This window comes from Delphinus delphis, chromosome 16, assembly GCF_949987515.2.
Source record: "Delphinus delphis chromosome 16, mDelDel1.2, whole genome shotgun sequence".
In the NCBI taxonomy this organism is placed as follows: Eukaryota; Metazoa; Chordata; class Mammalia; order Artiodactyla; family Delphinidae; genus Delphinus; species Delphinus delphis.
The window spans coordinates 50410227-50429412 of NC_082698.1; the positions used below are offsets into that span (position 1 = coordinate 50410227).

Here is a 19186-nt window from a genome sequence, read left to right on the forward strand (position 1 = left end):
TCCTAGAATAATCTCTCTCATTAGGGGTGGCTTTAAAGTTATTGGTGGTAGATCAGACTGACTGAAATCTAAGCTTGGCCCAGCATCAGGATCAGCCCCAGCACTCTATATTACTTTCACTTTAGCTATTATAAGTAACAATAGCCAACACATTATATATTTAGTTTGCTTATTATTCTGCATTTCCTTCTGTAACCAGTGAGCCACCTCATTGGGGATTGTGTCTCCCACCGTTTCTAAATTCTATTCCACAACTTTTGCCTTTAGTAATGGATCATAGCACAGCTGCAGTTTCATATCATGAGTAACTAGATAGCCATCCAAGAATCAAAATTTCTTCATCCCCAGTCCTTTCATCCTTTCTCTTCCCACAAGCTACAGTGAGGCAGGGTTATCTAGCATATTCCACTTTTTCTGACACCAACTACAAGGACTTTTGACACTAATGATCCAGAGTTAGGACAAACTTCACAGGTTAAGGGCACAGTCTTCCACAAGACTGACATTAATTCAGACATCACTGGCCAAAAAAGCTCAGGGGTTCCCAGGCCCTGTATGTCCTACTAACTGCCTACAAATGCAGAGGTTCCCGTGACTCCCTCAGGTTATTCACTAGAACAACTCACAGAACTCAGGAAAGCAATATACTTCATGATAAGTTGTATTATAGCCAAAATGGTATAAATCAGGACAAACCAAAAGAAGAGACACACAGGGCAAAGCTTAGGATGGTCACAAACGCAAAGCTTCTGTGTTCTCTCCCCATGGAGTCAGAACAGGTCACCTCCTTGGCACACGGATCAGCAACGTATGCAGAGAGTATGGTTAATTAGGGATGTTCACCTGAGATTCAGTGTCCAGAGTTTTTATTGTAGTTTCATTACAAAAGCATGCATGGTTGAATCATTGGCCACATGACTGAACTCAATGTCCAGCCCACTCCCCCTGCTCCCCAGAGATCAGACTAATAGCAGAGGGCTCAACACCCCAACCCTCTAATCACATGTTTGGTTTTTCTTGCATGGACTACCCTGACCTTGAGCCGCCCTGTTAGCATAAATTATTAGGGCCCACAGTGAACAAAAACACTTCTATCACTTGGGAAATTCCAAAGATGTAGAGGCTCCCACGCAGAAACTAGGAACAAAAGCCAGCTGAATTCTTCATTATACAACACAAGACTTACTATAAGACATAACAAGACAGTAATCAAGACAGAATGTGACTGGCAAAAGGACATGTAGATCAACAAAAAAGAACAGAGAGCTCAAAAGTAGACCCACACAAATACACTCAACTCATTCTGACAAAAGAGTAACAGCAATTTAATGCAGAAAGGATAGTCTTCTCAACAAATAGTGCTGGAATTCTTAGACAAAAGTTTATGCAAAAAAATTAACTCAAACATAGGTGTTACACAAAAATTAACTCAATATGGATCACAGACCAAAAGGTAAAATACAATACTATAAAACTTCTTGAAGTAGAAAAACAAAGTAGAAAAACTACATGACCTTGATCTGTGAAAGAAAAAATTAAGTTGGAATTTATTAAAATGTTTGGTCTGTAAAGGATACTATTTTTTTAACATGTTTATTGGAGTATAATTGCTTTACAATGGTGTGTTAGTTTCTGCTTTATAACAAAGTGAATCAGCTATACATATACATATATCCCCATATCTCCTCCCTCTTTCGTCTCCCTCCCACCCTCCCTATCCCACCCCTCTAGGTAGACACAAAGCACCAAGCTGCTCTCCCTATGCTATGTGGCTGCTTCCCACCAGCTATCTATTTTACATTTGATAGTGTATATATGTGAAGGACACTTTTAAGAGAATGAAAAGACAAGGCACAGGCTGGGAAACACATGCAAAACACATATCTGATAAAAGACATATCCAAAATATACAAAGAACTCTTAAAACTCAACAGTAAGAAATGAATTTTAAAATGGGCAAAAGATCCAAACTGACACCTAAAGATATACAGATGACAAGCATATGAAAAGATGCTCAACATCATTTGTCATTAGGGAATTGCAAATTTAAAACAATAACAGGATACCACTATACACCTATTAGAATGCCTAAAACACAAAGCACTGACAATACCAATTGCTGGTGAGGACACAGAGGACCTAGAACTCTCACTCACTGCCAGTGGAAATGCAAGATGGTACAGCTACTTTGCAAAACAGTTTGGCAGTTTCTTATAAGGCTAAACAGTCTCACCACGTGATTGAGCATTTGCACTCTTTGGTATTTTCCCAAATGAGTTGAAAACACCTGTCCACATAAATACCTGCATGTGAATATTTATAGCAGCTTTATTCATAATGGCCAAAAATGAAGCAACCAACATGTCCTTTGATAGCTGAATGGATAAACGAACTGCGGTACAATGCAATATTATTCATCAATAAAAAGAAATGAGGTAGCAAGCCACAGAAAGACCCGGAAGTATCTTAAATTCATATTGCTAAATGAAAGAAACCAATATGAAAAAGCTATGTGCTGTATGATTTCAATTATATGACATTCTTAAAAAGACAAAATTATAGAGATGGTCTATACATTAGTGTTTGCAAGGGGTTCACTGCAGGGAGGGATAAACACATAAAATATAGGGGACATTTTTTGGATGGTGAAACTATTCTTTATACAAGACATTAAGCATTTGTCAAAATTCAATGATCTTTATAGCACAAAGAGTAAATCTTAATGCATGCATATTTTTTTTTAAGTTTATGAAACAACCTCACTGAAGGAGGTGAAGGGAATAAAGCACTGTCCAAAGTAACTGTGGAAATGAATGGAGTCTGCAAGACTAAAGGTAAAGGAATTCTATATAAACACCTTACTTTAATTGATAAAGGTGTTTCCTATGGGGGTACACTTAAGTGACTAATCATTTAGGTTAGAACAGCAACTTCAACAACTCCTAAAATTCATAAAAGGCATTTAACTCCTCAGCCTCAGTGTCCTCACTAACCATAACTAGTTTATAACATCTATCTGATTCAACTCACAGAATTCAGTATTTTCTTCATAAATATTACTAACTATGCATCTACTCTATGCCAGGTCCTATGCTAGGTAAAAGGGACCTGGTAGTGAACTAATTACTCTTTTTTTTTTTCTTTAACAAACTACTTTTATTTTTTTAATTCATTTTTATCCGAGTATAGTTGATTTATAATGTTGTGTTAGTTTCTGCTGTACAGCAAAGTGAACCAGTTATACATATACATATATCCACTCTTTTTTAGATTCGTTTCCCATATAGGTTATTACAGAGTACTGAGTAGAGTTCCCTGTGCTATACAGTAGGTTTTTATTAGTTATTTTACATATAGTAGTGTACATATGTCAATCCCAATCTCCCAATTTACCCCTCCCCTGCCTTTTCTCCCTTGGTAACCATAAGACAAACTACTTTTAAATTCACTAACTTTTTCTCTGAAACACAGGCTTTGACCCAGAAGGAGTTTAGACAGTCCAATAATTCCATTTTTATGAAAAACGAAAAAATGCTCAGAAAAAAATAGTCATGGTCCCAGTACATAGACAGGAAGTGTGTATAAAGATCTGAAATAGAGATATTGATATAATATTTAAATTATATCTGTCTTATTCTAAAATCTGATTTGTAAACATCACTTGTCTTTCTGATTTGAGATACAAGATTTTTCTTCCTTTCCACTTTATTAATTCCACAGCTTCATCTCTAATTTCTCTCTACTTCACACTTTATACTATTAGTGTGCAGATATTCCTCTCACACATCACGATTTTGTGATCCCTCCAGGTCACTGTACATGCTATTCTTTATGCCTAAAATGCTCACCCTCCCTTTTCCTTGACCAGTTGGTCAACTTTGTATCCATTTTTCAAAACTCAACTCAGATGTCACTTCCTCTTAGTATACCATGCACATGCTAGCACAGCATGCATGATATCATTTAAAAATTATACTATTTTGAATTCATAAAGGACAAAGACAGCCTTACACATATTCAGTAATTTCAGCACTTAACAGTGTGCCTGAGACATAGCAGAAGCTCAATAAATAATTACTGAATTGAACTTCATATTAAAGATTTAATCTACAAGAAACAATATAGAGTGAAGAAAAACATTATGTTTAAAGGGTCACAACAACCATGTGTGATAAATTTAAACTTTGTTTTTAAACCTAAAAGTTACATTAACAGCCCAAAAAAGAAGCTATGCTAGTAATTAAATAGACATGGGAAATTCACTAGTCTAGCTAAAAAAAAGGAAATTAAGAAAAATTTAGTTTTCCCATCTCATTCCGTCCCCTTATCTGTAAAATAGTTAAATGAGTTGGATTACATCCCTTCTATGCATTCAAGTTCTGTATTCTGTATCAGAGCATACTGTAAATATTAATGTCAGTTTGAGATTTTCATTTACCTATATCAGGACGGTCTCAACTTTCTGTAAGCTGTCCCTCCACTATTACACCTATGCTAATGTCACATTTTTAGTTACTTGCAACTTGCCATTATGACACGTGGTACCTTAGAAACTTACTTTGTAAATAGATTATGTCACAATGTGTATGGAAAAATACTGAATAATATTAAGCATTATATTTAGTTTAAGGGTTTCCATTTATTTTGAATTAAATGGCATGTCATCATGGCACCCATTTCAAAAAGTATGTATTGAGTCTTTATTTAGTGCCAGAAATCTAAAAGAATGATGAGAGAGAGAAATATCAACTATATTCAAGACATGTAGTAGGAACTGGAGATTAAATGCAACTAGACAGACCTATATAAAGTGAGCACAGACCATGGAGAGCCAGTCAAGGAGTTTACATTTGACATTATAAGGAATGGGAAAATCATCAGGAAAATAAGAAGTCAAACTGATAATTTAGGATGATTCTGGCAAAATGAATGAGAGCAACAGTACTAATCGTAACTTCTAAACGGGAGGAGGTGACACTTTTCTCCCCTACCGTCAATGAGTAACTGAATTTCATCAGCTGTACCCTCTAAACCCGTTTTCAAAATTGCTGACCCCACTACATCTTCACTCTGCCGTCACTTTAGCCCAAGCCACTACCACCCCTCACTTGAATGACAGCTTCCAGCATACTTTCTCTCTCTCTTCTAACTCTGTCTTTTTTTTTTTTTTAATTTATTTATTTACATTTTTGGCTGTGCGCAGGCTCTCTCTAGTTGTGGCTACTCTTGTTGCGGTGCACGGGCCTCCCATTGCAGTGGTCTCTCCTGTTGTGGGGCACGGGCTCCAGGCGCACAGGCCTCAGCAGTTGTGACCTGCGGACTCCAGAGCATAGGCCCAGCAGCTGTGGTGCACGGGCCCAGGTGCTCCACGGCATGTGGGACCTTCCCGGACCAGGGCTTGAACCCGTGTCCCCTGCATTGGCAGACAGATTCTTAACCACTGCGCCACCAGGGAAGCCCCCTAATTCAATCTTTATACAGAGCGTTTTTAAAATGTGAATCAAATTATGTTCCTTTCCAGCTTAAAATCCTCCAACAACTCCCCTTCAGTTTTTAGGATAAAGATTCAAACCCTTTGTGCTCCATAAAAGCTCTATACTAATAGCCTCCTCTCTCCTGCCACTCCTCCCCTCTGTGTCAGTGCTCAGGCCATACTGGCCTTCTCATATTTCCCCAAACACTCCATGATCCCTTCCTACTTCAAGGCATTTCCATATGCCGTTTACTAAAACACCTGACATTCTTCCAATTACATATACCCTTTTTACCTACTGTATCCCTGGGCCAACTAAGCCTAAACATCATTTCCTGAAACAGCCTTACCTTACACTCACACCAGACCAGGTTTTCCAATAATACACTTTCACACTTTGTAATTCTCCTTTGTAGCACCTTCTCCACATATCGATTGAAGATAATGAGTTAGCTAAATATTTCAACTACATGTGCCTTAATAGAATATAAGCACGAAAACAGATCCTACAGCTGTCTTGATCACTGTATCCTCAGTGCTCTGCACATGATGGTCACTCAAATATGTTAAATGAATTGATGGATACCTTCCACTGGGGGTCAGAGGAAGAACGGCGTAGCAATGACAACAAAGAGAAAATTAAATGCTTAAAAATATTCCATAGACTTTTCATTGGTCTAAAAAGTTAACTCCTGAATCTTTAAAATTATCTGCAGTGTTCTAATGTAGGGGTCAGCAAACGTCTTCTCAAAGCCCAGATAGTAAATATTTAGGTTTGTGTACAATAGTCTCTGTTGTAACTACTTAATAGTGCCACAGTAGCATGAAAGCAGCCACAGACTACATGTAAATTAAACTTTACATATACGTAAATTTACTTACAAAAATGGGTGGGGCTTCCCTGGTGGCACAGTGGTTGAGAGTCCGCCTGCCGATGCTGGGGACACGGGTTCATGCCCCTGTCTGGGAGGATCCCACACGCCACGGAGCGGCTAGGCCCGTGAGCCATGGCCGCTGAGCCTGAGCCTGCGTGTCCGGAGCCTGTGCTCCGCAACGGGAGAGGCCACAACAGTAAGAGGCCCGTGTACCACAAAAAAAAAAAAAAGTGTGGGCAGCCTCAAGGCTGTAGCTTGCTGGTTCCTGTTAATATACCCCAAAGAAACAGGAAACAGAAATTAAAGCCAATAAAACTAAATACGAAAAATAAAAACCAAATTTGATATTCTAGTATTCCTCTGCTACATTTCTAGACCACAGGAAATTCCAAAATTCAGTGCAAAAAAACCTATGGGAGTCCTATTCCCACATAAATTACTGCTAAGAATATTAAGATATTCGGCATACATTTAAGTCTCAATAAAGTCTAGCAACATCAGCCACGAAGGTAGAAACCCAAATCTAGCCAGCTCTTCCCTTAGTAAAACACAGGAAAAAAATGTGTAATAAAACGTGTTAGCATCATGAGGCATAACTACTTACTGATGTGTCAAAAGCATTCAAGCAAGAATTTGAATCTACATTTCAAAGTAAAAAAGGTTCTATTTAAATGATAAGGTTAAACCTGCCTACTATGTGAACATAAGTCAAGGCTGATAAAATAGAAAAATAAAGCTAGACACTTTCAGGGAAAATCTGGTTCAACCACTTCTTTAGCCTTCCATAAAAATCCTTCCAAAAATAAAAGCACTCCATGTGATGATTTAAAATTATCAATCCCTAAATATATCAGTGTTAGGAAATCAGTCATTGTGACATTGTAATTCAATTCCTCTGCAATGAAAGCTCTTATATTGGTCACAGCACCACAGCAAAGAGGGTTGCGATTCGCTGTACAACAGCGAAAATGTTTTTGCCTCTAATTGTTCACATACACTATGATTCGGACAATATTTACTAACAAAAAAAATGCTGTATTTCATGTTCAAAAAAGTTAAATGTCGACTAAAAGTTTCCTGAGTTTTAAAATGCTCAGTTATCCTGAGTAGATAGAAGGCTGAAAAAGAAGAATACCGGACCGAGAGTACAACAGTCAGCAAGCTAGTTCCCAACCTATCAATATCAGTTTACTCAACGCATCTAAACTCATCCAAATCTGAAGCAAGAGTTAGTAACTGGTCGATAGCTACTTCAAAGGATTATTATAAAAATACAAAAGATGATAAATTAAAAATATACTTACTGCAGCAAACAAAGATAACTTCAAATCAGTACCTATGTCAGAGTCCTCAAGACCACCCCCAGGTTAGATGGTTCACAAGAAGGACTCACAGGACTCAGCAGTCATAGATATTCACAGCTAAGATTTGTTCCAGCACAAGGACACGAAACAAAATAAAAAAAGGAAAAGGTTGGGGCTTCCCTGGTGGCGCAGTGGTTGAGAGTCTGCCTGTTGATGCTGGGAACACGGGTTCATGCCCGTGGAAGGGTCCGGGAAGATCCCACGTGCCACGGAGCGGCTGGGACCGTGAGCTATGGCTGCTGAGCCTGCGCGTCCAGAGCCTGTGCTCCACAACAGGAGAGGCCACAACAGTGAGAGGCCCACGTACCTCAAAAAAAAAAAAAAAAAAGGAAAAGGCACATGGGACGAAGTTGAAGAAACAATGTATAAGCTTCCAAGAGTCCTCTCCCAGTGGAATCGCAGCGTGTGCTTAATTCCTCAAGCAACAAGTTGTAACAACACATGAAAAGTGTTGTCTATTACAGATGTTCCTAAGAAATTCGGTTGTTTTTATTGAGGGCTGGTGACATGGGCACCCTCTGCCTAGGACATAACCAAAACTCCAGAACCCCAGAAGGAAAGCAGGTACACAGCATAAACCACATGCACAGTTGAGGCACAGTGAACCACTCTTTATCACTTAGGGAAAGTTTTGTATCACAGTAAGGGAACTGTTTACCAGCAAAGGGCCAGCTAAGGAATAGGCAATCTCAGGCCTGCTGTGTTAAGTCTTTTTTGCACAGCAAGTATATTATGAAAGAATATTACTGAGGGTAAATTATTATGCCTCATACCAACTTCAGATGGATTAAAGTCTTAAATGTAAAAAAATGAAGACAACAGGAAAATAATAAATGGCTAACATTTGTTGAGCTCTTGCTATTTCCCTGGCATTAAGTATTTTATATGTATGACCTTACTTAAGGTTCACAGCAATTCCAGGGGGTGGTCCGAGATGACACTCAAAATACTCAACAACCATTATCACATAGCTGTTAAAACATTCACGCATGTACTTCCTAATATCAGCCCTGTAGATATATACTGTTATTATCTCCATTTTATTAAAAAAAAAAAAAGGAACAGAGAATCCAAAGATATACAACTAGTACATGACAGTGACGGGATTTTTAATCTAACCTGTCTCAGAGCCCTGGCTCTTGTCTTTATTACACACACACACACACACACACACACACACACACACACACACACACAGTAAAAACCATAAAGAAAAACATCACTAAATTTAATTACATGAAAATTTAAAACTATACATGGTAAAGGCAACAAAAAAAGTCAGAAGCCAATGGCTGAGAGAAGATATTTGTGACACATTTAACAAGAATTAAATTCAGACCACACAAGAAACTTTTTCTTATCAATAAGAAAAAGACAAACAACTCAGTAGAAAAATCAGTAAATAAGTAATACACAGAAAAGGAAACCAACCAGTAAATATATGAAAAAATTATAAAATTAATAGTGATATAGATGCAAATTAAAATGAGTATCATTTCACACTCAACAGACTGGCTAAAATTTTAAAGTTAGATAATAGCAAGTGGGCTAAGATGAGGAGCAAGAGAAATTTTCATTCACTGCTGCAAAGTATAAATTAGTAGAACCATTTTAGGAAGATATTTGGCAGCATCTGGTAAAGCTGAATATCCACAGATCCTCTGATCCAGTGATGCTATCCCTAGGTTTATATCCTAGAGAAATTCTGACGTATAAGATCAAAGAAACATGAGTAAGAATGTTCACTGCTGCACTATCTTGATATTATCAGTGAGGAATAACTTGAATGTCCATTAGCAGAGGAACGGAGAGCAAAAGAATGGTATATTTAAATGATATTATACAGTAGTAAAAATAAATGAAATAGACCTATAATATAAATACACATGTACCTCAAAGACATAAAACTGAGTAAAAAAAAAAATCACAGAACATCATGTATCACTTATATAAGTTGTAAAACAGACATACAAAACAATATCATGTATTATCCACAGATACATAAATGCATTAAAGGTTAAAGAAAAAGATGGCCTATATAACATGGTTTAGAATTCATTGTTTTAAAGTAAGACACATTAGAAGAAACTCATTTTTATATTTGCTACTAGGGTGCTAATGAATGAATTAGCAGGAATCAGTAATCAGGAAAGAAAAAGTGAACATCACTACAAGACCATAAGGATGTTTAAAAAAAAATAAGATAATCCTGAACAACCTTCACCAACAAATGACATCTTAGATGAAATGGACAAGTTCTCAAAACCAACACAAGAAGAAATATATATATAAACCTTAATGGGCCAACATCTATTTTAAAAATTAAATCTGTTCTTAAAATTCTTTTCCCAAAGAAAACTCCAGGTCCAAAAGGTTTCATTGGTGAATTCTTTTAAACATTTAAGGAAGAAGCCACATGAATTGTACATAAACTCTTCAAAGGAAAAAAAAAAAAAGTAACACTTTTCAACCCATTTATAAAGCCAACATAACCCTTATACCAGACCACCACAAGAATACCCCTCCCCCGCAAAAAAAGAGGAAAATTACAAAGCAATCCTGCTCATGAACATAAATGCAAAAAAAAGAACATAAATATATATTCAATATTAGGAAATCAAGTTTATAATAAATGTTAAACAACATTTATTATTATAAGAGGATAGTACATCACACTCAAGTGCCAAGTAAATCTATTTCAGGGATGGAAAGGTGGTTTAATATTTGCAAATCAATAAATACAATCTAGGGAATTCCCTGGCAGTACAGTGGTTAAGACTCCACACTTCCACTGCAGGGGGCATGGGTTCAGTCCCTGGTCGGGGAACTAAGATCCTGCAAGCGGCACAGCACGGCCCAAAAAAAAAAAAAAAAGAAATGCAATCTACCACACTAACAGAAATAATAATAATAATTTAATCATTTCAATAAATGTAGAGAAAGTGTTTGATAACAAAATTAACATTCACTCACAACAAAAATTCAGCAAATAAAGTAAAAGGGAACTTCTTTAATCTGATGAAAAATATCTACAACCCCCCCCCACACACAAATATCCACACACACAAATATTAATGGTGAGCTATTAAAATTTTCCTAAAATTCTATCACCATTTCAATTCAACATTATGTTGGAGGTTCTAACCAGTGCAATAAAGGGTGGGGTGGGAGGGGGGGTTAGGAGGGATGTTGAGCCTTTGCAAATGGTATCACTGTATAGTATATGTAGAAATTCCAAAAACATTCACAGGCAAATTATCAAAACTAGTAAGTGGATTTACCAAGGTCACTGAAAAAACAGGTCAAAATATAAAAATCAGGAAATAAAATTTTTAAAGTGGTACCATTTATAGCAACCAAATCAAATACCTAAAAATAATGCAAATATGCATAAAATTTTACAGAAAAGTACAAAATGTTAGCAATAAATATTTCTTAAAGTCCCAAATAAATGGAGGAGCAGACCATACCCATAAAGTAGAAGACTCACTATAGTAAATATGTCATTTCTCCCCAAATTGGTCTATAAATTCAATGCAATCCCATTCAAAATTCCTATAGGTTCTTTGTAGAAACTGACAAACTCATTCTAACATTTAAATAGATTACAAAAAGCCAACTAGGGAAACCTTGGAAAAGAACAAAACTAGAAGACTTACACTACCAGATGTCAATACTTATTTTAAAGCTACAACAATTAAAGCAGTGTAGCACTGACACAAGGATAAACAAAGAAACCAATGAACTAAAAGAGAGGCAAGAAATACATAGATACAATTACTAACTTAGGACAAAGAAAACCCTGCAGTAGAGTAGGAAAAATATGACTTTTCCAAAAAAAAGAAAAAAAAATTAATCTTGACCTCTACCTCATATCATGCACATAAATAATTCCCAGATGGCTTGTAGACCTTACTATGAAAGGTTAAAAAACAAAGCTTTTAAAAATAAACATTGGGGGCTTCCCTGGTGGCGCAGTGGTTGAGAGTCCACCTGCCGATGCAGGGAACACGGGTTCATGCCCCGGTCCAGGAAGATCCCACATGCCGCGGAGCGGCTGGTCCTGTGAGCCATGGCCGCTGAGCCTGCACGTCTGGAGCCTGTGCTCCACAGCGGGAGAGGCCTCCATACCGCCAAAAAAAAAAAAAAAACATTGGAATATACCTTCATAACTTTAGAGTAGACAAAAAATTCTCACAGTGCAAAAAGTGCTAATAATAAACGAAAAATGTTAAATTGTTAAATTCTACTCATCAAAAGACACTATTAAAAGGTTTTAAAAGCAATCCATATATATAAAAATGTATACACATATGTGTATATGTGTGTATATATATAAAATTTATATCCAAAATATATAAAGGATTTTTACAAAACAATTAAGAAAAAATACATAAAGCCCAACAGAAGGCACTTCACAGAAGAGTATATACTAATGGCAAACAAGTAGTTACCACAAACCACAGGACAAAAATCTCAATGCAATACTACTATACCCCCACCAGAATAGCAAAAATGCAAAAAAAAAACAGACAACATAAAGTATAAACTAGAAAGTGGAATTTCGGGAATGCTTATTTACTGCTAGTGAGAGTTTAAACGGATACAACCACTTTGGAAAACTGAAAGCATCTAAAGCTATAGACATAAGTATACACTATAATCCAGCAATTCCTCTCCTACATATTTTGTGAACAGAAATGCATAAATGTTCACCAAAAAACATGTTGCAAAATCTTCACAGCAGAAGCAGTAGCCCAAAACCAGATACAATCTAAATGTCCACCAATAGCAGAATAAAATAACTTATAATATATTCACACAATGGATTGTTATGTAACAAGAAGAATGAGCAAACAACTAACAAATATGCATATAACATTTACTGGAAGAAGCCAGATATAAATAACACATGTCTATAATTCTACTCATATTGAATTCAGGAATAGGCAAAACTAAGCTACAGCAATAGAAATCAGAACAGTGGTTGCTCCTGGGGTGGGGTAACAGAATGACTGAAGAGCACAAGAAATATTCTGGTGTGCTGGAAATATTCTATATCATAAATGTGGATGATTGTTAAACAAGTATACACATTTTCAAAATTCCCTATGCTATATGCAAAAGACTTGTACATTTTATTGTATTTAAATTATACCTCAACAAACCACTGTCAATATTTAAGCAAAAAAAAAAAAGCCTAGATTCTAGACAAGTGCTATGCAAAGTAGTCCGTCTACAAACTGTGAGGACCTATGACAAGATAAGGAGCTTGCACCAGACTGCATCAACACACTGCTTTCTTCAAAGAGAAAGTCAGCTGAACTAAACAATGGATTTCAACTAAACTGTTAGTTGTGGACACAGCTGACTCACATTCTAGTGAAGGCTCCTAACCTCAACCTGGACCGGAATGAGCACTGTTGTAAAGAACAACCATAGTGGTGCTTGTGGAGAAGATTAGGAAATGTCTTTGGTGAGACAAAGGAGGCAATGGAGAGACAAAGGAAAATGAGAACAGGCTAAAGTTCTTTTGGGGTAAGTTAGATATACTATTTTAGAAAAAGGAGAAAGAAGAAACAGAAAAAGTGAGATAATTTAAATAAAAATATAAGATAACAGAGTTAATTCCAAGTATATCAATAAATGCAAACATAAAGGACCAAACTCACCAGTTAAAAACAAAAGACAGACTGTATTATTTATTTATTTATTTATTTTAAATGTTTTTGCGGTACGCGGGCCTCTCACTGCTGTGGCCTCTCCCGTTGCAGAGTACAGGCTCCGGACGCGCAGGCTCAGTGGCCACGGCTCACGGGCTCAGCCGCTCCGCGGCACATGGGATCTTCCCGGACCGGGGCACGAACCCGTCTCCCCTGCATTGGCAGGCGGATTCTCAACCACTGCGCCACCAGGGAAGCCCACATAGTATTTTTTAAAAAATAATAACCTATTATATATCAAAAGAGCTGATAGTGAAAGGATAGAAAATATATAAATAAAACTGGTAAAGTATACTAATTCTGAAAAAAAAGAGGCCTTAAGACAAAAAGCATAATGAGGCTTAGAGAGGTTCACTAAACAATGACTGAAAGTCCAATTCACCAAGGAAACAATTCTAAACAGGTACACATGTAACAAAATTAATTTAAAATAGAAAAAAGCAAACAGTTGATAGAATTTTAGAACATAAATGGTAAATCTACTATCACAGTAGATCTTAACACACTCTTTTCAACTTTTACCATCAATTCGCCATCCTTTCTCAGACTATCTTCTTAGATCCGAAGAGAATGACACACAGACACCATTCCGTTCCAAAGCACAGAATGAACACTTTTGTAGTCTCCCATCCCATATACACAAGCCAAATAATCAAGGAGGAAATTCATGGATCTTAGAGACTAATGGTCAATTCAGATGTGTACTGAAGTCTTCCAGAGGCTATTTCATCATTTATGTTACAAGAACAGTGAACTGTCTGAAAAATGTCAGGTACTAGGCAGCTGACTGCTGCCATCTACTGGACACAATGGTCATTTCAACTTCAATCATATTCGCTTAAAAAGTTCTAGTAAGAGAGCACATAAGGCCCTAAACCGTAATCTTTTCTGAACTTCCTTTATCTAACGAAATAAGAGATGTTGCCTCTAAATTAAGTACGTGTCCTCTCCATGTCTGTGCAATTTAACAAGCCTCTGGTAACATTTATTTTTTTCCAAGTCACAGGTTTATATGAATAAACCTGTGAAAATTACATCACCTGAAGTCTACCTGGAATTTAATATACCACAAAGACTACCAATTTTCCCATACAACTACTGGAAAATTGATTTTATATACTCAGTAACTACAGGGAGTAACTTTAATCACACCAACTATACTTTACTCACATGGCATATAATCCACATTACTTGCAATTTTTCTTAAAATATGCATGTATAAATATATGGTAGGTCCTCTAGTGCTCATTCATATCTGGTGCCCTCGCCTACCAGGCACACAGGAAAATTACACTTCCTGCCCACTCAGTACATAAGATTAGTTCCAGTCAGTATGTTGTGAGTAAAAGTGCCATATGCCACCTGCAGGCCACAGCAGTAACTGCATGTGTGAGACCCTCTGCCAGTAACTGCATGTGTGAGAACCTCGTTACCAGAGTGACAAAGGGTCTCAAAAGAGCCCCAAGATCAAAGCAGCTTGGAACACTGAAGACAGTTGCCCTAGAGAGTTGTCCAGACCTACAATAGACATTTTAAGGGTAAAAAATAAACTTTTATTGTGTTAAGTCACTGAGAGTTGGCACTGAGAATGTTACCTCAGCACAGCCTAGCCCAGGATTTCTCATCAGCAGCACTATTTACATCTTGGGCTGGATAAATCTTTGTTGTGGGTGCTATCCTGTGCATTACAGGATGTTAAGCAGTATCCCGGTGTGTACCCATTAGTTGCCAGCAGCATCCCTCAATGTGACAACCAAAAATGTCTCCAGACATTGCCTTCCCCTACTGAGAACCACTAACCTAGCTTAACCTGAACAGTACAGGGTGTCCATATGAATATGTGTGTGTATTTATGTACATACAGCTGACCTTTGAAAAACATGAGGTTAGAGGTGCTGACCCTCTGCACTGTTGAAAATCCACATTTAACTTACAATCGGCCCTCTATATATACACTGTTCCTCCATACCCGCATTTCCGCATCCGCAAATTCAACCAACCACAGACTGTGTAGTACTGTAGTATTTTTACTATTGAAAAAGATTCATATATAAGTGGACCCTCGTAGTTCGAACCCATGTTATTCAAGGGTCAACTATATTATGAATGTGTATGAGAACATATTTAACTCGTGCTATATTATACAAATATATGCTTTATTATGTATTAAGACCAGATGTTTTGTAGGCCTTTAAGAGATATGAATTCCCATTTCTCAAACTAGGAAAGTTAGTTCATAAACTTAAAAAATCCAATCAATATCCCAAGTCTCTCTATAGCAAAGTAAACAAAATGTTCCAAAATGGTATATAAATCCATACATACTATGCTGTTCATCTCAGAGGACTCATAGCTCCCAACTGGGTGGACATTTCCAATGGGCTCCAAGCCCTCTTCATCCCACATGTACGTTCCATCAGAGCTATCAGATGGAGAGAGTTCAAATGAAGAACCAGCTCTGTAATCTGTATCTGGTGAAATCAAGTTGTTTCCAGAAGCATGTTTTGAACATTCACTCCTGTCTTCAGTTGATTTTTTAAAAGAGAGGAAAAATAAGTTATTAATTCATAAAAATATAATTATTTCTCAGGTTCAAAAAATATAAGATTTAATAATTTGATATATTATAGCAAAAAAGTTGGCAAAAAAGTATTCATAACTAGAATCTTCTAAATCTAAACAATAAAAAAATCAAGATGCAAAATCTTAAAAATAAACTACTGAAATATTTCCCAATAAAGAAAATTCATTGAGCCATCTTTCACTTCTGCAACATTTCTAGAAATGTACATAAAGCCTCATATTCTTTGAATATTTCCTAAGATATTTATTTTTAAGCACTGCCCAGGAAAGTCTTTACTCTGTGTATATCATTTAACCTTGCAGTTGACTCCTTATAAGGAAATAACTTGCTCCAGCAGTCACTCCTAACTAGAAGACCCTCAGGCAGTCAAGGGTGTATGCATATCTCCAGGGATGGCCTAGTCCTTCAACCAGATTACATGCCTATACCCAAACCGTCAGTTTGTTCCTTTTTCAGGCCAGATGGGCACAGAGATAAATTTTCTCCAGTATTTAGCACCAGGATTACCAAGTATAAGAAGAAATGTTTAACAGGTGCTATCTCACTCTCAATTAAAAGAATTAAGCTCCTCTGAAAGTTTAACTATTAAGTCTACTAAGCAAGAAATCTAACTCTTCCTTTAAAAAAATGAAAATTGCCTAGGATAAAAAAATTCATTAGATTGGACATAACCTATATTAGTCCATTTACCCTTTGGTACAGCTTTACTCTTAACAAATAGTAGTGATCTACTACCCTAAAGGAAGAGATAGTTTAAAACAGGCTGCCACTGATTGGAGGAAGCAGGGAAAAAAAATAATTTTGAAGCAAGCAGGAATAAGCCTGCGTGTGACAAAGAAGAGCAAAGGTAAAATACCATAAGGGAATGAATATTTTTATGGATGTTGTTTTAGCATGAAAAATAGAACAAGGGACAAAAGTCACAAGGAAGGTAAATGTTGCCCCATTCCAATTTTGTCTAGATCCATCCTTCCATGAAATTGTTAGTATCCTGGTATTAATCAGAAGATAATCCTAAGTGGAAATTCAGTTCTATTATCTAGGAGAAAGCAAAAAAAATTAAGGACATTAATATTTACCAGAGACACTTATATCTATCCACTCATCAGTTTTACTGAAGGATTTTTCATTTTCCTTGGGGGAATCAAATATATCCTTTGGTGGTTCATTTTCACACTTTTCTTCTTTGAGAGAAATTTCTTCTGGAGTTACTCTAGTTCTGTTGGAATCTTCTATATCTATAAAATCATCACTGAAGTCTTCACTTAAATCATTCTTATCAGAAGATGACAGAGAAGACAATGAAATGTCATCCACATCATCACCCAGGTATCTAATTTTAGTATCATGTTTCATGGTCTGGTCATTTTCTGTTATATAACTATCATTTTCAATTAGTTCTTGGTCCTTATCCTTAGCTCTGTCCTTAGCCACAAGTGCAGCATCTTCCTCTATACATGTGTCAGCCGGTGAATTTTTATTACCATCAACTGTGATAGTCCCAGAAAATGGAGATCGGCCAGATTTCAGTAGAGAGGGATGAACCATCCTATAACCCAAAGTGGAAGTTACACCCGGGCCATTTGGTAAGGCCAACTTCTTTCCACCAGCAGCATAAGGCCTATTAAATCCATACCTTAAATGTTCATTCCCATTGAGTACTTCTGACTGCCGAGAATTTCTTGCTAGCATACTTGACCTCAGAGGCACTCTAATGGGTAGCTGTTGATTCTGATAAGGCTTTGTAAGATCTGCAGCTCTATTGAAGGAATGTGATCTGGTTATAGATGAAGGTGGAAGGAATGAATTCTGAATGGAATGTGAAAAACTCTGTGACCTAACCATTTTTTCACAAGCAAGAGATTTAATATTATCTAGGGATTGTGCTAAGCTTTCTCCAGAACTGCTTCTGGTGGCACAGGAGTTTGCTCTAGGCCTTTGGATGCTACCAGCTGATCGGTTTCCATAAAATCCATTCAACTGCGACTTTGGAGCACTGACTGAAGCATATGAAGTCCTTCCTAATAATGTGCCTTTGGTGAATTTACCCAAATTAGACGGTCCAGACAAAGACTTTTGGTTTAACTCTTCTGCAGATGACACAAACATAGTAGATGTCTTTGCTAACTTTGATGTGAGTAAAGAAATACTTTTCAAACCTCCCTTCATCCCATTTTTATCAAACATTCCTTGAGCAGGTGCATGTTTTTCAGGATCAATTTCTTTATCATGTGAAGTCTGAGTACCGTTAGGCTCTTCAGGACTTTGTGCACTAAACTGGTATTTATTTGCCGTTCTCCAATTAAATGAATGGGACAATGAACAATCAGAGCCATTATTTTTGATGTAACTTTTGGCATTGCTACTCTTGGAAGTTCCCAATAAATTAACAGGTTTTCCATTTGGCATTGGCTGCAGTGTACTTCTTACAGGTTTTGTTCCATACTTTGGCAACTTGGAACCCAAAAAAGTCTTGATTTGTGTTTTTTCTTCCATGAGCTATATGGTGCATTTGTTCTTAAAATTTGACAAAATCTGAGGAGACAAAAAAGCAGATTAAACATTTCTAAATAAGGATAATTACATGGATTATTACATAATATGAATGCATATTCTTAAATAAATGCAGCAAAAACCAAGTTACTCATAATTCCTACAGAACTCTTAATAAATACTGATTACACTAATTAATAACTTCATGTTAGAAGAAAATAAACATTTTTGTAAACCCTTTTATTAACTTGGGCTATGGATGATGATAGCAAAATCCAGAAATAATAAAATTAGACTATCAAATTTGTATTAAAAAAATAACACTTCTACAGCACATCTTCCAATTTCCAATCCAAATTATTTTTTCCATTTTGGGTAATATTATTTCCTTCAAAAATAAAAACGTGACTTTGTTTTTTTTTGGGGGGGGGTTCGTGGGCCTCTCACTATTGTGGCCTCTCCCGTTGTGGAGCACAGGCTCCAGACGCGCAGGCTCAGCGGCCATGGCTCACGGGCCTAGCCGCTCCGCGGCATGTGGGATCTTCCCGGACCGCGGCACGAACCCGTGTCTCCTGCATCGGCAGGCGGACTCTCAACCACTGCGCCACCAGGGAAGCCCTGTTTTTTTTTTTTAAGTGCACTTGATCTTATAAAAACTGGAATGCAATTTAAAG

General features: G+C 36.9%; 1 protein-coding gene across 4 annotated transcripts in view; it reads right to left on the reverse strand.

Annotated features, from left to right (window-relative positions):
* CCSER2 (coiled-coil serine rich protein 2) overlaps positions 1-19186 on the reverse strand; it is a 162448-nt gene that overhangs the window by 109316 nt on the left and 33946 nt on the right. For all 4 annotated transcript variants that reach the window (XM_060034671.1, XM_060034672.1, XM_060034674.1 and 1 more), the window contains exons 2-3: positions 17099-18554; positions 15761-15957 (exon numbers count right to left, since the gene is read on the reverse strand). In XM_060034671.1, the coding sequence (XP_059890654.1) occupies positions 15761-15957; positions 17099-18515 (1614 nt within the window). In that variant the 5' untranslated portion in view covers positions 18516-18554. The remainder of the gene's footprint in view (positions 1-15760; positions 15958-17098; positions 18555-19186) is intronic.